The 26,895-nt window shown below is 41.2% G+C and overlaps 1 protein-coding gene across 1 annotated transcript; it reads left to right on the top strand.

Annotated features, from left to right (window-relative positions):
* LOC136438187 (Bardet-Biedl syndrome 4 protein-like) lies at window positions 1-26,331 on the top strand. Its single transcript, XM_066432931.1, has 14 exons — window positions 1-130; window positions 1,732-1,846; window positions 3,644-3,723; window positions 4,861-4,924; window positions 5,859-5,970; window positions 6,445-6,517; window positions 13,506-13,687; window positions 14,750-14,804; window positions 17,654-17,722; window positions 18,728-18,880; window positions 19,341-19,512; window positions 19,914-19,983; window positions 20,300-20,438; window positions 23,965-26,331. The coding sequence occupies exons 1-14, from the start codon at window positions 56-58 to the stop codon at window positions 24,289-24,291; spliced, it is 1,686 nt and encodes a 561-aa protein (XP_066289028.1). The 5' UTR covers window positions 1-55; the 3' UTR covers window positions 24,292-26,331.
* The last annotated feature ends 564 nt before the right edge of the window (window positions 26,332-26,895 follow it).

Genomic DNA, 26,895 nt, shown 5'->3' with positions numbered 1-26,895 from the left:
TGATGCTATTGTTGACTTGAACTGCTATGCGAGGCCTTAAATAGTTTGTAGCAAAATGGCGGAAAGTGAGCAGGATTCAACTGTGAATCAGGATCAATGCGCTAAACAAGTCGAGTCGGGGAACATCCAGGTTTGTTTTGTTGCCGAGATTGTTACAACCTTGGTTACAGTCACTCTAAGCTGTCATGCGATTCTATTCAGCACACCACTTCCGGGTCCGGAGGTAGACATAATTACACATCGTCCGGTTTGATGGGGAACCATGGCCATGGACTGTCACTTGGCAAACAAACATGAAATCAGACGCCCCGAAAGAATCCCCAACGACTATGAGACTGTTGAGTGTTGCGTTAGTCGTTCTAACACCGAGTAAATCTGCAGCGAGGACGGGATGACTATAGTCTGACAACGATTACTAACTTATATCACTTATCAGCCCAAGGATAATCATAAGGGACTGTGCGACATAATAATGTTGATTTTCGTGGGCGTCAGGCTGAAAAAAATCCTGGTAATCAAGTTAGGTTGTAGCACACAATAAGCTAGTTTGGAGTTGCTACTACGCATGTGCAGTGTCAAAGGTGAAGGCCCCCGCAACGGAAACAGTGCTCGCCTCCACATTGTCTCGATTTGCATAATAACGCCCAGACGGGTCTTGTTTCCGTCGCGGGGGCCTTCACCTTTGACACTGCACATGCGTAGTAGCAACTCCGAACTAGCTTATTATTTGTCCACAAGTCTATTTTACACTGTTTGCTTCTCAAAAGAATGTTTTTCGCGAGTCCCGTTACCAGGTTCCGATGTTTACTGTGACATCATGAGCTGCAATCAACTTCATTATCTGGGGGCTGCGGTATGCCTAAACACCACAAACCACCGCAAACGACCGCAAACCACCGCAAACGGGTCTAATATGCAGTGTACATGGGCAGGGACCTTATGTCACGCACTGAATACATTGTATATGCAATAATGAATAAAAATATGAAGCAAATTAAGTGTTTACCAGTTCAATCAAGTTATTCCGCTCATATCAAGATCGGAAGAATTTTTGGCCGCCATATTGGATCGTCGGTGTTCGGGGTCTGCACGAGTGGAGAACTCTTTGATACCTTTTCTCTAGCTTGACAGACGACGAGGCGATGATTATCGATAAAAAGTGGATATTGATTATTGTTGGTAATCGATTATAGTATAGTGTAATTGTATCATTATAAAGTCATAAGACTTGTACACAGAGTGTTTTCAGCTTCAAATACAATTACGATCCAATATGGCGACAAAAAATTCTTCCGATCTTGATATGAGCGGAATAACTTGATTTAACTGGTTAACACTTAAGATTTGCTTAGTATTTTATTATTATTTATATATACTTTCAACATATACAATGTATTCAGTGCGTGACATAAGGTCCCTGCCCATGTACACTACATATTAGACCCGTTTGCGGTGGTTTGTGGTGTTTAGGCATACCCTGGGGGCTGCTATCAAGAACTAGAAGCATTATTTGTAAGATTTGTTGTTCAATAACATCAGATTCAGAAGGGTGTATATTTTGTAAACGTCTTTGTTTATTTTACAATACTTCTGATGGTTGTTATAATCAGTAACTGTCGTATCTTAGTGTCATTTGTGACATAAGCACTTTAAGCAGAAAGTGCTGAGAAAGCTGCTGGACAACCTCTGAAGAAGTTGTACCAAGTCCTGTCTGTGCTTGTCTGTCTGCAGGGCGATGAGCAGACACCAGACAAACACATGAGTGATGTCATGAGTGGCAGCTCTCTTCTGGCTCCAGAGGCTGTCAAGTCCCCCCAGCCACAGCCAAGACCACGACCAAAGAAAGGTACTGGAAATAGTGGTTCTATTGGGCACTGCAGCTAACGTAACATGACCTATTTACGTGCGGGAGCAGTTTACGTCCAGTTTGGGTCATGTCCACATGTCACGGTGTATTATGCCAAAGCCTGTTCTCATGAGCAACAAAGAACGTCATAAGTATGATCCTTTATAAGCCATCTCTCTCTTTTATACAAAACAATAAAAAAGGTTTACGTCCAGCGATATAACAGAATAAACTGCTGAACCGGTAACAACAAGTTGCACGGAAGCATCATGCTGGTCGTATTTCATATGTAATTCGACACCGCATACTTCATCATGTGTTTCTAACTTACACGATAGCTAGTATATTTTAAAAATAGCTGACGTTAAACCTTTCTTTGATATTCAGATCTATCTATGGTGCTTCGAGGTTTGAAACTCTTGCCAGTTTTAGGAAGGTTTGATACAACCTAGCGACCCCCGCTCAGATGATGCATTTTTGCACGGCAAAACATCATGGCCATGCGTTTATCACGTGAACGCCACGTGCTGCTGATGTCGGGGAAATAACAACACATTACAAACATTGTTTTCTTCCATCGCGTCAGGCAAGCGGAGGGACAAACAGTGACTTTACTGTCATTTGTCTGTAGACTATACTACTTTTGACAGTTACTGTGCATTTTTTTCTGGTCTATTTCTTCAATCATAGCGCTAGAAGGGAAAAGACCGAAGTGGACGATATTGGGTAAGCCTAGCCGTATTCTACATCATATGGCCAGTATAAATACATTCTCGCACGGCGTTAAACAGGCGGAGAAAAACTTACAGACCATGCATTTTTCTTGTTAGAAGAGCTGATATTTCTGCCCATTTGGCTCTGTCCGGGCGGTTTTAAGATAAATAACGTTTTTATAAATCGGACGTTAACTGGTCATGTTACGTTAGGTGTCACTGCTGCTGTGTGAAGAGTGCAGTCCCAAACATGACTGAGTTTATATCCCCCCTCATCTCGATTCATGACTGGAGTGGATTTTCTGATCCATACAGCCTCCTTTATCTAGCAAGTGCATCTGTTGTCCTCTGTCTAACACCTTGGCCCCGTTCAAGTCTATTGCACGGTTATTTCTTGTGATGTGGTCTGTTGATTTGTTTAAGTTCTCTTCCTCATCTCAGCTTACTTTTTTTGTGTTGTTGTATACCTTCCCACAGTGCACCTGATCTTTACAGAATATAAACTTGTGATAGGATCCTAATGCAGTAAGGATTGTCATGGATAGTGGTGCGTACCTAAACCCGAGTTTAGGTTTAGGTTCGGACTCGAGTCCAGAGGTTAAGGTTCAGGTTCGGACTTGAAAGTCCGGACTTGAACCAATGGAATATGTGTGCTACGAATATTTTTTTTCCTGTTTCAAGTAAAATTGCATATCTGCATATATTTTACATGCAATTTGAAAACTATAATATGTGGAATTATATATATACAGTCAGTAATTAATGCAGAAGTTCAGTTATAAACACAAAACAGCAATGTTTTCATATTTTTCCACTGCAAATTTCACGATCTAAGGAAGCTTTAAGATGGTTTTAATCAAAAAGGAGTGTAAAAGCGAGAGATTTTTTTTCAAGTCCGGACTTGATTCCAGATGTTTAGGTTTTTTTGGACTTGAACCTAAAGGTTAGGAACAGGTCCGGAACAGGTCCGGGGGTTTAGGTACGCACCACTAGTCATGGATATGTAATTGGGACAAGTTTTTAAGAGCATTGAATTAAATCTAGTGTAACTATGGCTGAGTTGTCGTAAATTTTCTGTCTTCAGCTCCAGAGTTACCAATTTTCGAATGTAAGAACTGGCTGATTCACCAGCACTACATCAGGAAGGAGTATGAGCTGTGTAAGGTAGGTCTTCATCAAACCACAAAATATGGGTTTTAAGGTGACACCTCCCCATATACTAGTGGTGATACCACACTGAGGGTGAGGGGGTTTGTCTATTCTCAATGCTCCATAGCGTGCAGTACGAAAGCAAAAGAATGGGTAGTATAAAAGCCCTGACAAATAGCTGAACATGGCCTCCCGACGTTCCCCGTGGTTTGGGAGCTTAGCTGTTTGGCGCTGTTGGTTGGTGTTCGGCTGTGCCAGCAAAATATTTTGAAATTTTCAAAACATTTGGCTGGGATGGGAGGTCTGGATTGGGAGTAAGTCAGTAGTGGTCATGGTGTGTTTGTTGGGAGTCAAATTTGACTCTTAATCTAAAACTGGCCAAACTTCTCCCGACCTACCACCAACCTACCACCAACCAAGTTGGGCTATACTAGTATGTAACTGGGGATTAAACAAGCTAAATCTCATTACCAAATTTCTATGGTGCACATTGTAGTATAACTTTGATGACTCAGGGCCATGTTGCATTCTTATAGAACCTTGTATGTAACAAATATTTTTTTGGGAGAAGAGTTTGATAAACAGCACTACACAGTCCCCAGACAACATGCATTGTTACAATGTCATTCTCACTGTTATCTATTTCATGGTCAACTTTTATAAATCCTTAAGAACCTTGCACCTTTACTTGACAGTTGGCGTGGGCACCTACTTGGATCTTGGAAAGCTCAAAAAGTTCAAACTTTAATCAAGAAAATGTGATCATGTTTTCAAAATAGCCCTTAGGGTTTTGGTTTTAGTAGAAGAGGATAAGTGGCGAAGAGATGTAGGTTGAAAAATACATGCAGATGTACTGTATTAGACTGAGTATTTCAGGCTCAGTTTATGACCAAACAGACATCTGATGATTTCTAAACAGATATTGGAGCATTTCGATGGAAAAATAAAAGGTTTGATCACTAGAATAATTTGTAGAATATCATTGCAATATCGATAAGGCCAGCATTCTGTCACTGTATGTAATTTCAGTTGTATAAGTTGTGGTGGAAAATACAGGTAAAATGATGAACCTGTAGATGGACTGGGGAAACCCAGTCTTCATCCTTACAAACTGCCTTGACTTGTTACTGCATTTCTCTGTTTCTTTCGCAGTCTTTGATAAAGGAAGAGCTGCAAGAGAGCCAAGGCATGTGTGAATATGCTATCTATGTGCAAGGTGGGAACTTTAGCCTCTTGAATTAATTTTAGATTTTATGTCCTGCCAGTGATCATGACTCACTCTAAAATACCGTCTTTCTTGTCTTCCTCTCTGTATTTCATCAAATAGTGTTCTCAGGCCACACCAATTTCTTTTGTTGTGTCTCAGATTTTTCTGAAAAAATCTGAAGCGACAGGAAAAAAATTCTGCTTATATAAGTCAATCATGAGGAGATGGGGGCTTTTGTAAAATATAGACACAAAGTGAATACTCACTTTTGATCCTAGTCATGGCGAGATCTAAGTCACATACACCAATGCTGATCACATTTTTCACTTCTGACTTGGTAATTATTTTAAACATAATGTTTTGAATGGAATGAAAGTATGCTGTGGTTACCACTTACAGTGGTGAAACAAAAATTGTTGAAATATAACCTTTATTGTTTTGCCTACTATACTATACTGAATATACCCCAAAGTCAAGTGCTCACCTGTGTTGCAGCAATCCATAATGAGTTGATATGACTCCCGTAGTTGTTTGAAAATCGCGCCGTTAGTGACCATGTTGGTCTGATGTCACATTGTCAACCTGCATGTGAGCTGGTGGCTTCTTCAAATGGTAGTTATTTTATGGCAGCTACTTCTTCTGGTGAGCATTGAGAAACCATAAGTGTTCATACTAGTATATCATTACTTGCCGACTTTTGCCCATCAAGAATGCTGGTAAGACAGTAGTCTACCAATATCACATCATCTCATCTCTTCCTACTACATGTATATACCTAAAAAATCAACCTCCCTCTACAATTTCCCCACAACTAGCCAGACATCAAACTATGGAACCCCTAATCTTAAGTGAGAAGTGCGAGTACACCAGCTATAGGTACAAAATTGTTTTTCCAAGTTTTGATGGAACAGACTTTGATGGTGTTTTTGTGTTCCTTGATCAGCGCTGATCATGAGGCAGGAAGGGAACATCCAGGAGTCTCTGGAGCTGTTCCAGACCTGTTCCCTGCTCAACCCACAGAGTGTGGAGAACCTCAAACAGGTGGCACGGTCCCTGTGAGTACGGAAAAGTTGCTGTGTCAGGAATCCATATTGTTCATGTTCCTGTGATTCATCATTTTAGTTTAGTTAAGTGAAACAAAACCAGCATTTTCTTGAGGGTAACAGTTTCCTTGCGGTAAGATAGAAATATGCTCCATGTTTCATCATTTTAGTCAAGAAATTAAGCATTGTTGTCAGATTGAAGAAAATGCTTTTACATTGAATGATGCCTACTCTTAAGTAACTTATGCAGGAAAGAAATCTTCCCTGCCCAACACATATAAGATAGCTGAGAATTGCAGACAATGATGGTACATACAAGAAGTGTAACGGTCCATTCAGGTTGAGAGAACTGTAGCTGAAAAGTTGCCGAAATGGCAGCCAGGTGTTGTCTGTTGGGCTGTGTTTAACTTATCAGAACTGTACTTTCCAACCAGATGAAGTTACTCACAATCCTGCATGTAAATGCTGTTTTTATATACTCAATAGGTTCCTTCTGGGCAAGCACAAGTCTGCCATAGATGTTTACAATGAGGCTTCGAAAATGAACATGAAAGACTGGGTGAGTTTGGCATCATTTACATGATTTGTGTGATATCATAAGAGTTGTAGTAATAGAATACAATTGCATGACATTGTGCAAATTGTGCCCGAGGATGTTTCCACCCATGACCCAATATCTTTGTTGTTTATTGTTGCCTCTGTACAGAGCTCAGGGCTTTGTAGTTTGGTGTGTCTGTTTTAGTTGGTGACTGTCCATAGTTATTTGAGTACACTGTCAGTAGATACATTAAGCAGGAATGGAGTAGGTAGATAGGGTCAATTCAAAGGTCAGACTTACGGGAGTGACAGGAAGTAGAGTTCAGAGGTGATAGAACTTGTGTAGGGTGCGTAGTCCAGTGGTTAGCGGCCCTGCCTCTGGAACTAGAAGTCGTGAGTTCAATCCCGTCTGTGTCGCTCACCTGACACGCACGCTACCAGAAAGGCTCGCAGTCCTTAGGACGGGACGCTAAGCTTCAAAAATGGTTTGTTGGTCCGAAATTACCCATGCAATGGCAGCCAATGCTGAATTGCTGCAGGGTTTACAATCACATAATACACGATAAGTAACAGAAGATACATATTTGCACACTTGCAGTTTATGTAACTGTCGCAAGGGTCTGGCAGCTGCCATTTGGTGCCAGCAGGTGACCTCAATACGACCTTCCCAAACCAAAGTCAGGTACCCATTCACACCTGGGTGGAGTGAGGAAAGTCGTGTAAAGTGCCTTTCCCAAGGGCACAACATCGGGGCATACCGGTGGTTTCGAACCCGGGACCTCTCGGTTCTGGGCGAAAAGCCCTACCGGTTGCGCCACACGATGCCACTATGGTGTGGTCCACTGTTCATTGTGCTTGTCGAAAAGAGCTAGGGGAATTTCCCTGGTACAATGGACCTGTAAATACCCTCTGAAATGGCAGTTCCAACATTTTGAGGATTTCAAAGTAAGAATCGAAGGCTGTCGATAACAGCGCTAACAAGGGAGAATGCATTCATCATTATTTTCGGCCACCTCTGAGTGTGTTGCTGCAGCGGCCTACGGACTTGCTGCCTGAACCTGAAAAGTTTGTCGAGCTTTTTTTTTGATAAAGGTAATGTAATTAACGTTAATATCTAGCAGGATAGAAAAGGCCATATACCATACGGCGAAAGGTCTATAGTCGTTCTCGTATGTGGCAGCGCAGAAAACGCATTTAGTGGAGAGCAGGATGGTGGGCTTATGTTCCCTCCAAGAAAGTTTCATAAGGCCCGATAGGGTCATGAGGTCTGAATCTCAATCTATAGCCATCTATGGAAGATGTTCAAAAACGGCCAGAAAGTGCAGCAGATATACGTCTCGCAAGTCGGGTACTGGTCATAATTTGTAAAAGTGCTCACTACGTACCGTGAAAGCATCACCAACTTCGTTCAAACCAAGCCCGACTGCTACATCTGCTTGGCAATGAAAGACAATCTCGTGTCCCGTGTACTGTGGGATCATTCCCTTGTATGTGCCTTGCTATTGCACAAGATTTTGGGAACGAGTTCAGTGCATTGTTCCATTGTGTAGAAGGGGAGGATAGCAAAACAAAACAAACTGCGTACATGACACTCATTTGTGACTTAGAGCAAGGTTGGAAAAGTTTGACAACGCTTTACACGCAATTCATCAACAACGTTTTACGCTAAATTCTGAGTAGCTACTACGCATTACGTAGAATTAAAGTGGCCAATACCGCTCTATGCAAAATAGACCGACTACGCTCTACGTTGAATTGGAGTGGTTGGCAACGCTCTACGTAAAATTAAAACGGCCGATTACGCTCTACGTAAAAGGGCATGCAGGCCCTCATGTAATGGGCACAGTGTTGTAATGTTAATCTAATAAATAAAGGTATACTCAAAAAGACTACACCTTTATGAATACAAATTCATCTAAATTCGCACAAAATTTATCATACATGAAGAAAGAAATGAACCATTTACAGGGCTCAAAATTTATTTTTGGGAATAAGTGCTTGGTGCGCCTTACCTGAAAATTTAGATGCACAGAAAGAATTTTGGGTGCACAACATAATATAAAGTAGAATGTCAACGAAATATATTTACAAACCTTACTGCCTCTCTAAACAACTTCAATCTGAAATTCTAGAGCTTACTTCAAGATTTTAAAGTAATACATCAAACAAAGTACAACAAAGGTTATATTACTTTTTCAGATACAGTCAAACCTGTATTAGCGGTCACCTTTGCATAGCGGCCACCTGCCCATAGTGGTCACTTTTTGTCGGTCCCTTGGATTTTTCCCATTGACATAAGCATTAAGAATTAGGCTATAGCGGCCACCTGTCCAACGCGGTCGCGGCCAGACAATTTTCGGTCCCGCGAGTACAGTAACACTGCCGATAAAGGTCACGGCGCGCCCGGTAGAAACCGCATCGCCACCGCACGCCGGGTTCAAAATCTTCATTTTTTTCACGCAGTTATCAAATTTATGTGGACTCAACTGGATAGGATCATAATAAAGAAAACCAGAATGTTTTATCTTTGTTAGAAAATCCATGGTTTGACGCGAAGTCAAGTATAATTTTCTTTACATGGCTTGCGTTTGTACATCGTGGTAAAATTGACAATTTCTGTGCATTTCGACTAGACAAATATTACGGCAGCCTTTTGGAAAATACAACCCACACATGTACCTGATGCGGTAAGTTCGCGAAATGTTTGAATGCCGGCCCAATTTCCGTTTTCACCGGGAATTCATTCAAACTGTGCTCAAAACGTGTTTCGCGGCAATTTTCAAAATGGCGCTGATACAAACTGGATAGGTAGCAGCATAAAGGTCAACGGAAGACACCACTGTTACGGAGGTATAATATACTAAATTTATTTTGCTGCAAAGTATCACTGAGGATAATTACTAAACCAAAAGCTTCAAAATGAATGTGGATAATATTATTATGATGTAAAAACTCACAGCTCGGCCGAACACGGCACGAGGTAATAGAAAACAGCACCGGGCCGCCACTTTCCATCAAAGTGCAAAGGGAATGACGTAATAAAAACAGTCAGCTAGATTGGCCAAGCTCACTCATGTGAATAAATGTACCAATCAAGCTGACGGGGTCCAGGGGCAGAGCCCCGGTGGGGGACCCCCCGGAAGCTCTTGCATTTTAGGTTATTGAGAAGGCTTCTTTTTCAGTTTTGAGGGTCATATTTATGATAATCGTGGCAGTCAATTAACTTCTCCACGGGACCTCGACATACAATACTTCAGGTGAGAAACAACTGAAAACACAGCCTGACGAATATGACTTGTATGATTATGATAATGTATTAACTAATTATTTATTTTTGCTGTAAACTGTTTGTTATTTTATTTATTTATTTATTTATTTCCCGTGACACACCCCCTCCACTTGGACCCCTGGGAAGAACAGACATGTATATACAGTAGAAGCCACTTAATTGCACCTCGGATAAACGCACCTTCCATTTAACTGCACCGAATCCCAAAATCCCAAACCGGTTCCCATTCACTGCATTGTTAGTGACTCCGCATATCTGCACGGCGCATTGTCACCAATGCCGGATAACTGCACCAAAATTTTTCAAAAATCCTCGACAAGTTAACTAAAAAGGTGAGCTAAAAATCGGCAAACGCGGTACAAATGAGCCGATGAGTGCCTATGTAGAGGCACAATACCGCCAATATGTCTAAAATTGTTTTCACTAACAAAAGAAGGTGGTCTCCATTGACAATCACGTTGATAGCAATCGTATGGGAGGTCCTGGGCGGGTTACTGGGCGTGTCGTCAGCATAAAGAGACGCACGCCTGCCAAAGGCGGTATTGCGTTTTGGCAGACAGCATGCTGTACTCAATAAAGATTGGTCTCTACCTGTACACTGTCTTATTACTGTAAATGAGTTTAAGTTCGCGGGGATTTAATATCATGTTAAGGATGACATGGGGTGTTGTCGGAGGTTTTAGATTCGCCGCAGGGCTATATTCACATAACGTAGTGCTGCAATAATAAAAGACCGGCGTCTTAACGTACATCTAGTCGCAGTTCTCGGATCTAGTTGGAAACCGCACAGCGACTCGGCAAGGGCTACAGACGCGTGGACGGACATAGTGGTCACTTTTGACGGTGCGGTGCTGACGTGATCATCTGTCACATTCTTTTATGGCAGAGCTGAATCTACGTCCTAGAAACTTCCTACATTCATTCGAAGGATCTATACGCGGGTTCGGCTCTGCTATAAGGAGAATGGTCTGTCACTTATTTACTACCGATGTACAGTCAAACCTGTATTAGCGGTCACCTTTGCATAGCGGCCACCTGCCCATAGTGGTCACTTTTTGTTGGTCCCTTTGATTTTTCCCATTGACATAAGCATTAAGAATTAGGCTATAGCGGCCACCTGTCCAACGCGGTCGCGGCCAGACAATTTTCGGTCCCGCGAGTACAGTAACACTGCCGGTAACGGTCACGGCGCTCCAGTAGAAGCCGCATCGCCACCGCACGCCGGGTTCAAAATCTTCATTTTTTCGCGCAGTTATCAAATTTATGTGGACTCAACTGGATAGGATCATAATAAAGAAAACCAGAATGTTTTAGCTTTCTTCACATGGCTTGCGTTTGTACATCGTGGTAAAATTGACCATTTCTGTGCATTTCGACTGGACAAATATTACGGCAGCTTTTTGGAAAATACAACCCACACATGTACCTGATGCGATAAGTTCGCGAAATGTTTGAATGCCGGCCCAATTTCCGTTTTCACCGGGAATTCATTCAAATTGTGCTCAAAACGTGTTTCGCGCAATTTTCAAAATGGCGCTGATACAAACTGGATAGGTAGCAGCATAAAGGTCAACGGAAGACACCACTGTTACGGAGGTATAATGTACTGCAAAGTATCACTGAGGATAATTGCTAAACCAAAAGCTTCAAAATGAATGTGGATAATATTACTATGATGTAAAATTTGGGCTGTTGCAATTTTCTGAAAAGACAAAAAGCCCTCAAAAGGGCGACCTTCTTCTGAGTACCCTATTAGCCCAGTCCCTTGAGTGACCTCTATAGACAGGTTTGACTGTACACAGTCTAATCTGTACAAACATGACACGGGCCTCTCTGGCGCTTACTGATTTCACTCACGGTGTCCTGAGATGTCTTTCCTGAGAATTTGAAATTTACTGTTTTGATACATAAATGTGACCCTAACAAGAGGTGGAATCTACGGTGTTACCGCACTGTACCTGTATAACGAAAGCTTTCTAACATCTAAATGTGTGCTAACAAGTTCATACAGCACACCGAGGTTTATAAACTATTCACCTCCTGTATGATACAGTGTACTACAGGTCCAGCAGGGCAATTTCGCATAATTGCACCAGCCGGATAATTGCACGGAATACGCTGGCAAATGGGGTGTGCAGTTAAGCGGATTCTACTGTATATGTATATGTACTGGCCGACAGGGCCTTCCAAGGAAAATAAAGGTTACTACTACTACTACTAATAGTTTATTTAGCGACTCAACAATATCAATAATCGATACCAGTTTTCCGTTTTTGGCTGTGTTCGTCTCCGTGTCCGTCTCAATGTCCGTCTCCAAAGTCGAAGCGCTACAATCGTCCCTGTCAGAAGTTCTCTTCGATGCGAAATAAGAAGCGATATTCCTGGTATTCCCATGCTTAAAAGCTGACATGTTTCCAAAAAAATCGCCGTCAAGACGGTCGTCCCTCGGCGACGTAACTCCCTCGGCGGAGTCCCTTTGCCGGTATAATTTAGAGAACCTTGGCCCGAGCTAGAAATCGCCTCACCCCCCTCCCCCAAACATATACGCTGTCGTCCAAAGAAGTCTTCGAAGGAGGCTAGCCGCGGGGCACTATCGGGGCCCAGGTCTTTACAGAAACCCCAAAAGTGCAGATGCACTAAGTGTTTCCAGCTCTGATATATAATCCAGGAATTGAGTAGTGCCCCTTCATGCAGACCCATGGGGTGTGATGCATGATGGGAACGATGGTATTGGTTCCTGGTCAATTTTTGGTTCAAAGAAAAAGAAGAATGAAGTTGCTAATGGTGAAAATTGATGAACAACTATTCACACACACGCTGCAAACAAGTATCCAGAAACCAAGCAAAGGTTGAGGCGCATGCTACCAGTCAGACATCACACTTCAAGCGGTATAAGCATTTGAGGAATGTCGTAGTGAGGGAAAACAGGAAGAGGAAAAAGTCATTTTACAAAGAACAAATAGAGGCTCACAGCAATGATAAAAACTCCAAACAGCTCTGGAAAGTGATAAATGGCATGATGGGTAAAAACTGTTGCAAAACCCCCCAACTTTATAGAGTCAGATGGACAAATCAAGACCAAACCTAGAGACATTGCAGAATATTTCAACAGATATTTCATAGACAAAGTAAAATTAATGGTCTAACTCAAGAGGAATATTATATATTGACTTTTTGTTTGTCTGGCTAGCTCAACTTATTAAGAAGTTTGCTTATTGAAATGCATAATTTGTTGTATATTTCCGTTGCTATAATTCTCTATAATTTGATGTATAATTTTGGACTACAGGAAGAGGAGTGACATATCACTAATGGAGATCTTACATGTAATAAACCAAACCAAACCAAGAAACACATTGCAAAAGTAATTTGTATACTCAACCCAAGATTTCTCAAGAGTGCCCCAGTTGAAGTTTGTCCAATGTTGGTTTGCAATATGATATGTTACACCTGGCTGTAATCTGGAGAGCACTTGTGGGGGTTATCAGAATATTGATGCTGTATAATGCAACTGCTGTCTAGTCCAAGTTCAAAGCCAATACAATTATGTTTTTGGATTGTGAAAAATATTATTAGCAGAAACAGAACACTCTCCTCTGGACTTGAGTATGCCTTTAATTGCATAATCAATTAACTACAATGAAACAAGACGAATTATGAGAAACTCAAAGTATCTTTGAAGATCTTGGAACTCTCGTTTGAAGTGTTGTTGTTATTGCAGGAAATATTCCACAACCTTGGGGTCTGCCACTTGTTCCTGAAGGAGTACCCAAAGGCTAAAGAGAACTTAAAGCTGGCCATCCAGTACAGTCGGCACGAGGTGTCCTTCCAGATGCTGGCTCGGGTATACCTCCTGGAACATGATGTGGACATGGCTCTGGACATCTATAAGAGAGCTGTAGAGTCAGTATCAATGATAACTTAGCAAGTTCCTGAATGTATAAATGTTTAGCAAAACAGTCTGTCCTGAAGGCTTGGTCCTGTCCCCTGCATGTTCCCAGTAATTGACAGTGTGCTGTTACCTCACAGTCATAGCCAACCAGCACCTGGAAATCAGTATTGTTTAGATCCTTTTGTTCTACATGTTCATGTACAGTCTATCTACATGGAAGTTCTCCTATCAGAGGGGTACGATGGACCACCAACATAGCACAATGTACATGTATACCCAGTTGCTGAGGAGAACAGCTTACATTTATAGGTAATCCCTGTATTTGGGAAAGTGATTTGTGCTATTTCCTCAAAACATGGCACAGATGAGAAGGTTTAGTAGTTGGCAAAAGGATTTGAAAAGGACAAATCTTTTATGATCCACCGGCTTTTACACAAACCCTGATCCACCTGTTTGCTTGAGAAGTTTTCTCTCTGAAGTAAGAAATCAAACTCTGGGGAACGAACTCTGCCCCAGTGAAAAACAGATTGACTACACCACCCTGTCTCACCATAGGCATTTGGTTGAAAATGTTGTTTCCTTGAAGTTTTGAGAAAAAAAAATCCACACAGCCACTGCACTAAGCACCTACTTAGTTTCTCCAGAAATCCCCCTGAAAATTGAAATGTATTTCTATGTCAAGTCTTTCTCATGTACAAGTACCTCAGAACTATCAGAAAGAAACAGCGTAGCATGAAACTAAAGAAGACTTTCTGTACTAGTACAAAGATGTAAAAACAAAATGTTTGAAATAGAGCATTCCTTTAGAATTGGCCATTACATGTTTAGAATCAATAAGTTCACGCTTTTGCAGACTACAAAAACTGCTTGGATGGCGTGGTGATCACAACATTCGAACCCGCTCCAAGAATGCAGTGTGCACACATTCAAATGCATCAAATTTTGACGGAAATGATGTTATTCCTCCTGTGATGCAGTTTTATTAGTCTGTGGAAGTGTTTGTTGGTGCTTTTATGAGTGTGAAGAATTGGACAGGTACAAGGTACTGACTGCTGTTTCTATTTTTGATGTAGATTCTCCCCTGAAAACCCGGACCTTCTCACTAACCTAGGTCTGCTGTATCTTCAAGTAAGGAAGTTAATCATTACCTTCTGTTTTGGAAGAAATTTCTATCAGATTTTTTATTCCTGCCATGGGTAATATATGGTTGATATATGGATGACATCTGCGTGTGCAATTTTCGGCCGTTTCCAACAAAAATAGATTTTCGGCCGTACTGTTAGTCTTGAAAAGTAGCTGCAGAATGAGAAAATACATGCTGTAGTGTAAACTGTACAAAAAATGTTTCAGAAAACGGATACTAATGTCGTAGAACATCAAAACCCGGGCTCCAAAACCGAACCTTACCTGCTAATTTCTTCAATTAGAAACAAGCTTTCACCAGTTTGACGCTTCAGATCAGTTGGGCTCAAGCTAAAAGGGAATTACCCACCGATATAAACACACGCTCATGCAGCTGTTTATTCTTGCGTACAGATACTCCTAGAATATACGTGCAGAGTAACACATGGGTGAGACCTCGATGGAAGTTGCCAGTACAGGGATGTCATGTTTCACATCAAAGGATTTGTAGCAAAGTTATGCTGCCAGGTGGGAGGGGCCAGATTGGGATTTACATCATCTATATCGTTCTATTTCATTAAAAAAAAATGCTTTTAAGTAATATTGTTAAAGGCTATGTAATATTATGTACTTAATTTCAAGAAATCAATTAATTGTAGGTGGGGCAATCTGAAATTCAGATGGGCAACCTAGCTTTCCACCCAGGTTGCACATTGGGCAACCTGGCTCAAAAAGTATTTCGCACACTCTGTCACCACAAACACCGTGATTACTTCACAGTTTGTTTCCTACAGACTTTTTCTTTAAGTCAGGCAATAATTAATGTGCCAGCAGATGTCACCATAGAATTGACTTTCTGTGGAGTAATGTTATTTCTGCACAGCTTGGGGGTAAAACCAAGGTTGAGAAGAGATCTTGAGAATTTTAGACTTAGGTTTGCCCTTCTCTTTTCTGGGGAGGGCAGACTTGTCAAGTACGATAAGGCGTCACTGTAACTTGTGTACATGTACTTGAGGTTGATAATTAAGGGTTAATGACCCGCCCCGAGGTGTATATGGTGCCATAACGCCTGGTCATGTGCTATAACCACCGAATTAAACCACAGAGTGAGCGAAGCGAACGAGGTGGTTTTATGAGGTGGTTATACTTATAGCACATGACCAGGCGTTATGACACCATATACACCGAGGAACAGGTGGGTCATTAACGTTATTATCACATAGCCTATCCAAACTGACCCATATAAGACAGACAAATTTCTGTATAATACATAGATTCTTTGTTTAATACTATACAATATGTAAATCAATCCATTGTACATATGATCTTCATATAATCCAATGTAAACAAGCGGTGACTTGTCTTCGAGCCCACACGGTTATAAATTGACGGGTTGTTAGATGCCTAGGTGTGGTAAGAATCGTACAGGTTTACCTCCCCTTTGCCGCAAGTTGTAGTTTCCCCGGATAATTATTGCTCAAGCTGGAAAAAAATCCTACAGATGCGTACACATATCGAGCCGAGATCATTGTAGGTACATGTACAAACCTGTAAGAATTTGGGCGATTTTGACCGTAATTCTTTTGATGCCAACACATCGGTTTGGGGAAGTTACATGTTCGTGACTTGGGCCATGGGGAGGGGGGCGGTTGGTTTGAACAAGACGACATCACTTTGCCGGCAATATTTTTAATTTTCGCCAGGTAAAACCCCGCAGAAACGTGAACATGCCGGCCTGGGGTCCTCTTGGGTAGAAACGTAGGAGTTTTCATGGGCGATTTCTTTGTCTGCCAAGATTTGCTACTTCGGGAAATACAATGTGATGAGTGGGGAGGGGACTCTGTGTGCCCGCTGCTTCTTGTTGGTCACACTTGTCAGCTTCCTTGCCCCTCAACTGCTGAAGCATGTTCCTGGGCGTCTTCCCCAACTTCCCATGACCCGAAAACTGACTCTAAGTCGGCGTCTGACAGTTCCTTGGCGAAAAACTGTGGTACTCTTATGGCGGACGTTCGAACGCGTTCTGCAAACTGTCGCCTGATCTGGGCCGGTTCCACTTTGACGGTGGGGGTGTGAAAAATTTTGTTTTTAGTCCTTTCGTTTGAATTTTACTTGAATTGTTTTTCCTTTTTTCATGAATTCTTCATGTATTCTACGGACATTTTTGGGAATTTTAAAGCAAAGATATTTTAAACAAGGTTAAGAAAAAGATTCATCAAAAAGATACCCCCATCTACAAAATGCAATGGTTTTGTTATGGCATGACGTCAATAAGTGGTGTGATAACAGACCACTTATTGTGGGCAATGGAGGCTTCTGATTGGTCGACGCCATCTGGCCATGTGATAATTCTCCTTAGTGCACGTTTTTTTATGTTCTTGGTGGTTTGTTGCACCGTGATGCTGTTAATTATAAGAATGGGAGCTGCATATTCCAGTGTGGGATTGATGTATATCAACATTGGTAAAGTCACTGAGATTGTTTGTGGGAAGCCCAAAATGTAATCTATCATTCTTGTTAATCATTCATCACTGATGAATTGCAGCATTTTCTCATTAATTATGTAAAGAAGGTCCTGATTAGCAAAATTTATATCTGTTCATCATCTTCTATACATTTATTTGATTCAGTGAGTAGAGCTTGTCTCAGACATTAGTGGTTTTGATTAGTCATAACATGTGAACCTCAAGTCTCAATTGCACAATCCTGTTACTTGTGTTAACATTTATTTGTATAGGATTTATGTAAAAGTCAATGATGCTTAGTTGAAATTATGCTTCCTGTATTTAGGGTCAGGTGATAATAAGAAATGTGATGAAAATGTTGATATGAAAAACCTTTAAGTTTATGTGTTTCAGACAGGACAGTTCCAAAGAGCATTTGAGCACCTTGGAAATGCACTTACATATGATCCTGTCCATGTAAAGGTATGTAACTGCTATTCTACAAGAACATGATGATGAAATACCTTATAGTTTCAAATTGCATATGCACGACCTACAGCCATGCACTCCCTATGTGCACACCCAGGGAGCTGATCCATTCAAGGTAGGAACCCCTCTTCCTTTCTTTTTTTCAGTAAATTTAGTATGCAAACATAACAGCGTGTTCTAAGCTCTGATCAGTTCACCTCAGATAACCTGCTCTCTCATTGGTTCCGATCAATTGCATAAGCTGTGCATCACATGATCAATATGGTGGGGAGGTCTCTGTCTAGAATAAATTGCATTTCGGAAAGATTTAAGCAGTACTGTAGCAGCCTCCCTCACAATGGTGTAAAGGATGATAACACACTGCAAACTGTTTTATTTTAGCTTCTCATATCTTTACTAGATATTTCTAGTAGTTGAAATAGTCTATAGAGCTATCTGCACCCGTGCAAGTGCAGTCAAACATTATGTGTACCTCTTCAACTATACTTGCACAAAGGTGGTAAGCAGTAACGTTAACTCACACCAATTTTTTTTCAATAATCATGAAAATTATGCTCTCATATAATTGCCTTATAGTTACGCTTGGCTTCATCCTACAACTAAAACATCATGAAAATCCTTCCATCCATTCTTGATCAGTTATCTGCATCATCAGTTAACTACATGCAGTATCAAAGTTCAAGACAAAAACATGTCTGCAGTTCCAAGAGAAGTCACTAGAGGGTCCCATCTCGTGCCACTCATTCCCCAGACCAAAAGATACATGCCACTCAAAAATTGTGTCCCTAGCATGTAGCATGTTCAGCACCTGAGATGCCAAATCCAGGAGTTCTGCTACAGTACCAAGAAAAGCTGCTAGAATACCCATAATTAGACTTGTCCTTTGTTTTGTCGACACCTAACCACATACCGAATTTCATCATTACCTATTTTCAACACTTGTCCCAGATTTGCTGCATGTTCAGGTAACATTTTGAGTTGAAGTTTTTTGTCTTCTAGGCCATCATGGCAGCAGGATCAATGATGCAAAGCCACGGAGACTTTGATGTGGCTCTCACAAAGTACAGGGTGGCAGCTGCCAGCACCCCAGAAAGTGCCCCTCTGTGGAACAACATCGCAATGTGTTTTTTTGGAAAGAAGAAATATGTAGCAGTGAGTACAAGCATGTACATAACTATTTGAATAAAGCTGCTTATGATAGTATACTACAGAGGAATGCTAAATATACATGGACTACCACACAAAGATCCAAGTGGAATCGACTCAGGGTCTTGTTACCTGCACTCAGGGCCTTTTCGCCTGCACTCAGGGCCTTTTCACCTGCACTCAGGGCCTTTTCACCTGCACTCAGGGCCTTTTCACCTGCACTCAGGGTCTTCTCACCTGCACTCAGGGTCTTGTCATCTGTACTCAGGTTTTCTTCACCTGCAATCAGGGTCTTTTCACCTGCACTCAGGGCCTTCTCACCTGCACTCAGGGTCTTCTAACATGCGGTCAGGGTCTTCTAACATGTGGTCAGGGTCTTTTCATCTGTACTCAGGGTCTTCTCATCTAAGTGCTCTTGTGACTAGACAGTACATGTACATGTCATGTAGATATTTGTTCTGTGCAGGCCATCAGCTGCCTGAAGCGAGCCGTGTACCTGGCACCGTTTGACTGGAAGGTTCAGTATAACCTGGGCCTGGTGCATCTCACCATGCAGCAGTATGCATCTGCCTTCCACTACCTTAGCGCTGCTATCAACATCAGGCCCAAGATGGGAGAACTGTACATGCTCCTGGCAGGTTGGTTACAGCAGACACATTGTACATGTATGTAGCTCATGTAGTGATGATTTATTTCAATTGAGTGAGGAACTGATTTTGATGATTCTAATACAAGCAGCATGTCATAGCAACCAGCAGCTAAATTCTTTCTTTCGACATATGAATAGTAATTAATAAAATATCACCACTGTGACAATAACATAACAAATGATCATTAAATAAATGTTAACAACAGGTCCTACTGTGCAAATTGTACAGGATCTAGACTTTTTGCAGAGTCCTTACTGCCTGTTATGGGTTGTGTCCACCCAGGGATGAAACTGGTACATGTGCGTAGACACAAAAGAATGGCAGGGAAAGATGCGGATCACTTGGCAGCATGTGTGTTGTACTGTAAGTAATTTCTGTTGCCCCTGTAGTTGCACTGACTCACCTGGAGGATGAACAGAATGCCAGGAGAGCCTACGAGCAGGCCGTCCTCTTCGATCAGTAAGTCACTCCAGTCAGGGTCGTAGCTGGCTAAGGACTGGTGCTCTGCCTTTATTTATCTTAATTCACTTATTTGTTTAATGAATAAAGATTGCTTTCCCTTGAGAACAATGAAGTATTAGGAGCTGTAGTAAGTTTTTTTGGCCAGTTTCAGTGCATGTAGTTCAGCAGACCATGTACATATTTAGTTGGATCTGACATCACTCCTTCATCACAACACAATGAGGGAGGCTCCTTTATTCTTATTTGGAAGAACCAAAATGACAGTATGACAGCAAACTAGTTCCATACATTGTATCTATGTTTTTTCTCTCAGGAAAAATGCGTCTGTTAACCTGAACTATTGCATCTTCCTGATGAACCACGGTGAGCGTAAGGCAGCCGTGCGGCAGTTCTCTGTGTTTGAACAGAAGCTGCAGGAGGCCAGGAAACACTCCAGCAGTGTCGATCAAGAGGTACTCAACTTCAGCTCTTCTTCTTCTGTTTTATTTGGTCTTAGAAGGTTTAAACCCTGAACTGAACAATACATCCAGGGACCCAGTCCTGTCTGTGTCTTTATGTACATGTGAGATCATTTGGACACAGACTCAACTGGCAGGAAAGAAACCGCTAATGATTGGTACATACTATAGACCTCCATCGGACCAGGGCAATAGCCTGGATGAACTGGACAAGTCCATAAGTAAAATGGGACCTAAAATTAACTCTGACAACGTGATCATCCTTGGAGATTTTAACACACCTGGTATAAATTGGGATGCTAGCATAACACATAACACCCAGAACCATTCAGGGCAGGCACAGAAGCTACTGCACTTAGTGGATAACCATGGGTTATTCCAAACAGTTCAAGAGCCCACTAGGAATGGTAATCTCTTGGACCTGGTCCTGGTTAATAACCCAAACATAATCGAAAAGACCACAGTAGTTCCTGGAATAAGTGACCATGACATGGTATTGGTGGATGTCAACCTTGCACCCAAACAAAACAGGAAACCCAAGAGAAAAGTGTACATTCGAACTAAAGCCGATGAACCGGCCATCAAGAGTGACCTTAGTGACTATGCAACAAACTTTAACAAACGAACTGAGGATATGTCCGTGACACAGAAATGGGACGATTTTAAAGACAAAATAAAGCACACTATGAACTTGCACATCCCTAGTAAAACAACATCAAGCAGATACAACCTGCCTTGGTTCAACAGAAACCTAAGAAGGCATTGTCGTAAGAAACAACGTCTTTACAACAAAGCTAAGAGAACAGGGCGAGAGGAAGACATGAACAAATACAAGAGAGTTAAGAAGGGTGTACAGAAAAGCATAAGAGCAGCACATTCAAAATATGTGGCAGACATACTGGGGGAAGCCATAATAGACAAACCCAAAACATTCTGGTCATACATAAAAGGCCTAAGAAGAGACCTTGTCGGCGTAGCCCCTCTAAAGATTGGTAATTCCATTATCAGTGATAGCGAGAAAAAAGCAGAGGCACTCAGTTCACAGTTTAAAAGTGTGTTCACAGAGGAAGACACAACAAACATGCCAAGTCTCGGAAAGCCCTGTACCCCTCCCATGGAACACATAGTGATTTCCCCTAATGGCGTCGAAAAAATGCTCCAAGGTCTCAATCCATCTAAAGCATCTGGTCCAGACCAAATACCTCCTTGGTTCCTCAAAATGACAGCCACCGAAATAGCACCTGTGTTAACCAATATTTTCCAACACTCGTTAGACACAGGAGAAATTCCCAAAGACTGGAGGGATGCAAATATATGTGCCATTTTTAAAAAGGGAGATAGAGCTGTCCCCGGCAACTACCGACCTGTGTCACTGACCTGTATATCCTGCAAACTACTTGAACACATTATTCATAGTCATGTCATGAAACACTTAGAAAGTTTCAACATATTGACTGACTACCAAGTTGGATTCAGAGCAAAGCGATCCACAGAAACACAGCTTATATTGACAGCTCACAACATAGCTGGCGCACTGAACAGTAAAAAACAGGTAGATCTAGCAATTCTTGATTTTACTAAAGCTTTCGATAAAGTCCCACATAGCAGACTCATCACAAAACTAGAGCACTACGGAATTCAAGGCACCACACTAAATTGGTTGAAGGCTTTCTTGACCAATAGGGAACAGACGGTAGTGGTAGAAGGCAAGGCCTCAGCTCCAGTTAGAGTTGCGTCAGGCGTACCACAGGGAACCGTTCTGGGACCGCTACTCTTCCTCCTGTACATAAATGACTTACCAGACCAGCTTGATTCAAATGTGAGGTTATTTGCCGATGACTGCCTGTTATATATAGAGTTGCCCACACAGAGTGATTCACAGCTTTTGCAAGAAGATTTGAACACACTCGAAGAATGGCAAACCAAATGGCTCATGCAGTTTAATCCGGAAAAATGTTACATCATGCACATAACAAACAAACGAAACCCAATTGTAACCACCTACCAGTTCTGTGGACAGGCTCTAGCAACAGCAAAGAGCCACCCGTACCTAGGCGTTACATTAACAACGGGGCTAAAGTGGAATACCCATATCAACAAAGTAACAACTAAGGCTAAACAGACATTGGGAGTGATCAAACGTAATTTGTGGGCATGCCCAGCAAAGGTAAAATCACTTGCATACACGTCTCTAGTAAGACCTAACCTTGAATATGCTGCAACAGTTTGGGATCCATACACAAAGAAGGATATAGATAAACTGGAGAGGGTGCAGAACCAAGCTGCCAGATTCTGCACGAACAACTATGAAAGGGGCGCTAGTGTAACAAAAATGAAAGCAGATCTGCAATGGATGTCACTTGAGGACAGGAGAACAATGTCCAGACTTTGCATGATGTACAAAATGACTAATAAACTTGTGGACGTACCGACTGATAAGTATCTAATGTCAGCTCAGAAGAGGACCAGAAATAGTCATGCTTTTAAGTACCAGAGTTATCAGCCAAGGATTGATGTGTTCAAAAATTTGTATTTCCCGAGAACCATAGTAGAATGGAACTCGTTGTCATCAAGTACTGTAGGAGCTTCCTCACTAAGTAGCTTTAAAGAACGGTTGCAGTCAGATATGCAAAGACTAGGTTTAACAGACCGTTCGGTGTAATATGACCGGCTGCTGCCGCGCCGCGTGCCTGCGAAGCTGGTGTGTTCCGCCTAATGGCGGTTATACCGGCTACATAGATACAGATACAGATACAGACATGTAGAGTCTGACTAGTTCTCATTGAAATGTCCAAATTGCTGTGTACAACGTTTACAGCAGGATACAAATCATATATGACAGGTACAATTCTTACTTCCTAAAGTCCAATTTTGTTAATCCAAAACCCTTTATTAAATCATGTTACATAGATTATATTGATGAGGTATATTGATGATAGGTTTGCAATTATATAGCAAAACCTGGTTTTGATATAGTACATACACGTAATAATCTGTCATCATTTTCCAGTCATTTCATAGTACATTAAGTATTAACTAGAGAAATGAGAAAAGTACTACTAGTAAATTGGTTAAGTCATCAGTGAACTTTCAGAATTGTAGTACATGTACTACAACCATCAAAGGAAGGGAATCATTGCATAAAGCGTGGCATGAAAAAAGCTGAAAACAAATCTTTGTATTGTGTTAGCCCAATCTTAACCCCAGAACGGGCCATAAGTTTTGCAAACATTGAAAAAAATCATTTTTTCCTCCCTGACACTGAAGTTTTTCTCTTAAAAAGTCCTGGAATCAACAGATAAAATTGGGGTGGCCTAAACAATGTTCTAACTTGTGGCAGTAGCTAAAAGTTTTTACACTTTTTACAAAACAAGATCATTGAAAAGTTGTGAGGGGTATGAATGATTTTGTATGACATTGTCTCTGTTATGTAATATAATAGTTGTTATGGTGTAATGTATACAGTAAGTCAGACTGTACCAGGTGGGAGCTGTGCATTCAAAATGATCTTCTGTTTCAGCTGTTGGACATGGCTGCACGGTTGGGTCCTTCTCTGCATTTGGGCGAGAATTTGGTGTGGAATAAACAGCAGGGGGCTGACACCGCCAACTCACACTCACAGCACCCCAGCAGGGCTCCCCTGCCGACTGCACACACAAATAATGTTCCCCCAACAATGGACAAGGAGGCACCTGTACCAACAGCGCCCCCGGCAGAACTGGAGCCAACTGCACCACCTCCTGAAGCTGACCTGGATGCCTTACCCAGTCCCCCCACCCACCCTGTGGAGGAGGAGACAGAGAGCAGGAGAGGAGACTCACAGAGAGTAGCAGTGCAGGCAGACTAAGGAGTTGTCCTTACATACATGGACCTTAGCAGAAAACTTCTCATCTTGTGCTTTTGTTATCTTATTATATACATGTACTAGCTAGTACCTCCATCAAAATGGAGGTATTGTTTATGGCATGTCTGTGTGTGTCTGTGTTCCTGAACATTTGTGCTCAACATAGTATGTACCTTAAAAACCTCTGGATTGTAAATTTGTAATGTTATTTGGTATGTGGTTAGGTGTTAAGACAAAGGTGAAGGTCGACTATGTGTCTGGAGTGTGACCTTGTTATGAAATACTTCTGAAATGTGGCAAATGCTGACCAAATACTATAGATCAGCTTAAAGGTTGTGGTAAGTTTTGTCAAAGATGTAGTTCAGGGGGTATATTGGTATTTTCCTTGCCTGATTTTTGATATGGGATGAAATTTCACAAATGTAAGCTTGTCTTTTTCTCCATAGTTGCAGAGAATGTGTTATATACATGTGCTAGCTACATGTATTGTTTCATACTTTCTAACTCCTGTCAACGTGCTGTTGTATGTAGAGGGGCTGTCTCCAGGACCCGTCCTTCCATCCTGGGAAGGAAACTTGCTTTTTGGGACAGAAAAAAATTCACCCCATCCGTCAAAAAATCTGAACTTGATGCCATGAAATTTATGAAAATGTATTTTCATAAGCTTAAAATGACAGATTTCACGATGACAACTAACAAAATGGGCTCTCAAGCAATGAGAGAGGGACAAAATTTCAAGCTGGAGACAGCCCTGATGTAAGTTTTAAGGATCAGCAGAACTCTCACCTCGACCTTTGTAATATAAATTTGATTTGAATCGTGTTGTGTGAATATGTAATCTCTGTATGATAGTTTCAAAATGAAATTTTTGTGTGCACCTTTTGTGTTTCAAACAGCAATGTTACCATGCATGGGCACATGGCTTAATGGCTCAAAAGCCATAAACTCCATAACAACAAGAAATTAAATAAAAAATTGGTCATATTTATGATGTACATTTATGTCACTTAGGCTGAGTTACATAGATGATGCAAATTAGGGCATACTTTCCACAGTTGAGACAATAATTGTTTGGAGGTGTGAGGTCGGGAACTCTAGTTGCTATTGCTTGAGATGCCAGTTCCCAGAAGCTACATGTAAATGAATAAATTTTCAGTCTTTGAAAACATCTGAAAAGGACCAAAAAAGGTTTTGTCACGGAAATATTGTTGTCAGAATATGTTGTGCTTTTTATAGGGCCACTCTTTTACTTCAGGCATTGTGTGTAAAAAAAATGATAAGTACTATCTTGACATTTCTCAGTACGATATACATGTAGGTACATTGTAATGCTGAAAGTTTAGATACCTTACCTGGAATTTCCTGCACAAGTATAAAGGGCCCAAAGCAATATTAGGGCGTTGAAAGTCGTATTTTCAAAATCGATTTTCTAGTGATTTCTATCCATGGGAAGTTTGAATAACACTGTCCCATTGCATATCGACCATCATGTAGCAAAGATGCGATGTCGTGTGGTGGGAACTCATTGAAAATCTGAGCGCTTGGATGCCAACCATTACCTTTAGTGTTTCAAATTTTCTGAACCTGCCCGATGAGTCCTGAACGCTTCCGGAGAATTAATCTCGACCATGGCTTAGTGTTCTCTGACATTGTGACGTCATGCGGCCAGAAGTTACCAAAAATTGTTGACAGAAAACAGTTACGGCTGGAATCTGGGCTGATTATTGAGTGATACCAATAAATGAAATGCTCCTTTTGCGGCTTGTTTCTGCACTCTTTTTAAACGCACAAAGTATGAAATAATGATGCAGCTGTGCTGATATGGGGAAAGAAATGTCAATTTCATACAGATTGCCTTATCAAGAATACTTCCATTTCCCCCCTGAAATTGCTAAAGGCACCTGAATGCACTATATGTACTGTGTGTGAAGCATTGGTGAACTACAATACATTTTGTTCCACTGTTTGTCACCCATGATCCGTTTCCCAAAAGCAATTGAATATTCATGTACCTATTAAAAGCGATATTTTTTCTGACTAAAACAGAGTGCTGTTTGATTGAACTGTGCTGTATTTATAAGAAAGGCTTCTGTTGTAGCAATTTTACTCAGCTACCAATACATTGCAAATACCACATAAATTCTAAATTTCAGTAACTGCCATCTAGTACTTTTGGTGAAATTGCAAAGAATGCAGATTGATCCAGATTGAGTGTGGATGCTTCCTGGTGTGGATTGTGACCTTCAACTGGCCAGAATTAGACAGAACAAAGTGCATATCAGGTCAAAATTCTCCCAATCAACCTCTGCTTGGAGAGTATATATATTATACAGTATGTGGATGCAATTTATGCACAACTTGATCACTCAAAACAAGAGTTCTCATGCCTCAGTGAAATTTTCAGAATTTCTTGTAATTGTAGTTCACTAATTTGGCAAATAAGGTTTCATTAACATGACGTGTCCATCAAGTCTAATTGATACATACATTAACATAATCTATGCATGGTGATATTTATCTGTGATTACTTTACATGTCACAAGCCTGCTATTTCCATCTCTTATCTCTGGAGAACAGCAGCATTTTCCAACAAATTAAAGAGATTAG

The sequence above is a fragment of the Branchiostoma lanceolatum genome, chromosome 7 (assembly GCF_035083965.1).
Source record: "Branchiostoma lanceolatum isolate klBraLanc5 chromosome 7, klBraLanc5.hap2, whole genome shotgun sequence".
NCBI lineage: Eukaryota > Metazoa > Chordata > Leptocardii > Amphioxiformes > Branchiostomatidae > Branchiostoma > Branchiostoma lanceolatum.
Note: the sequence above shows the minus strand (reverse complement) of the source record. Positions and strands in the feature narration are given on the sequence as shown.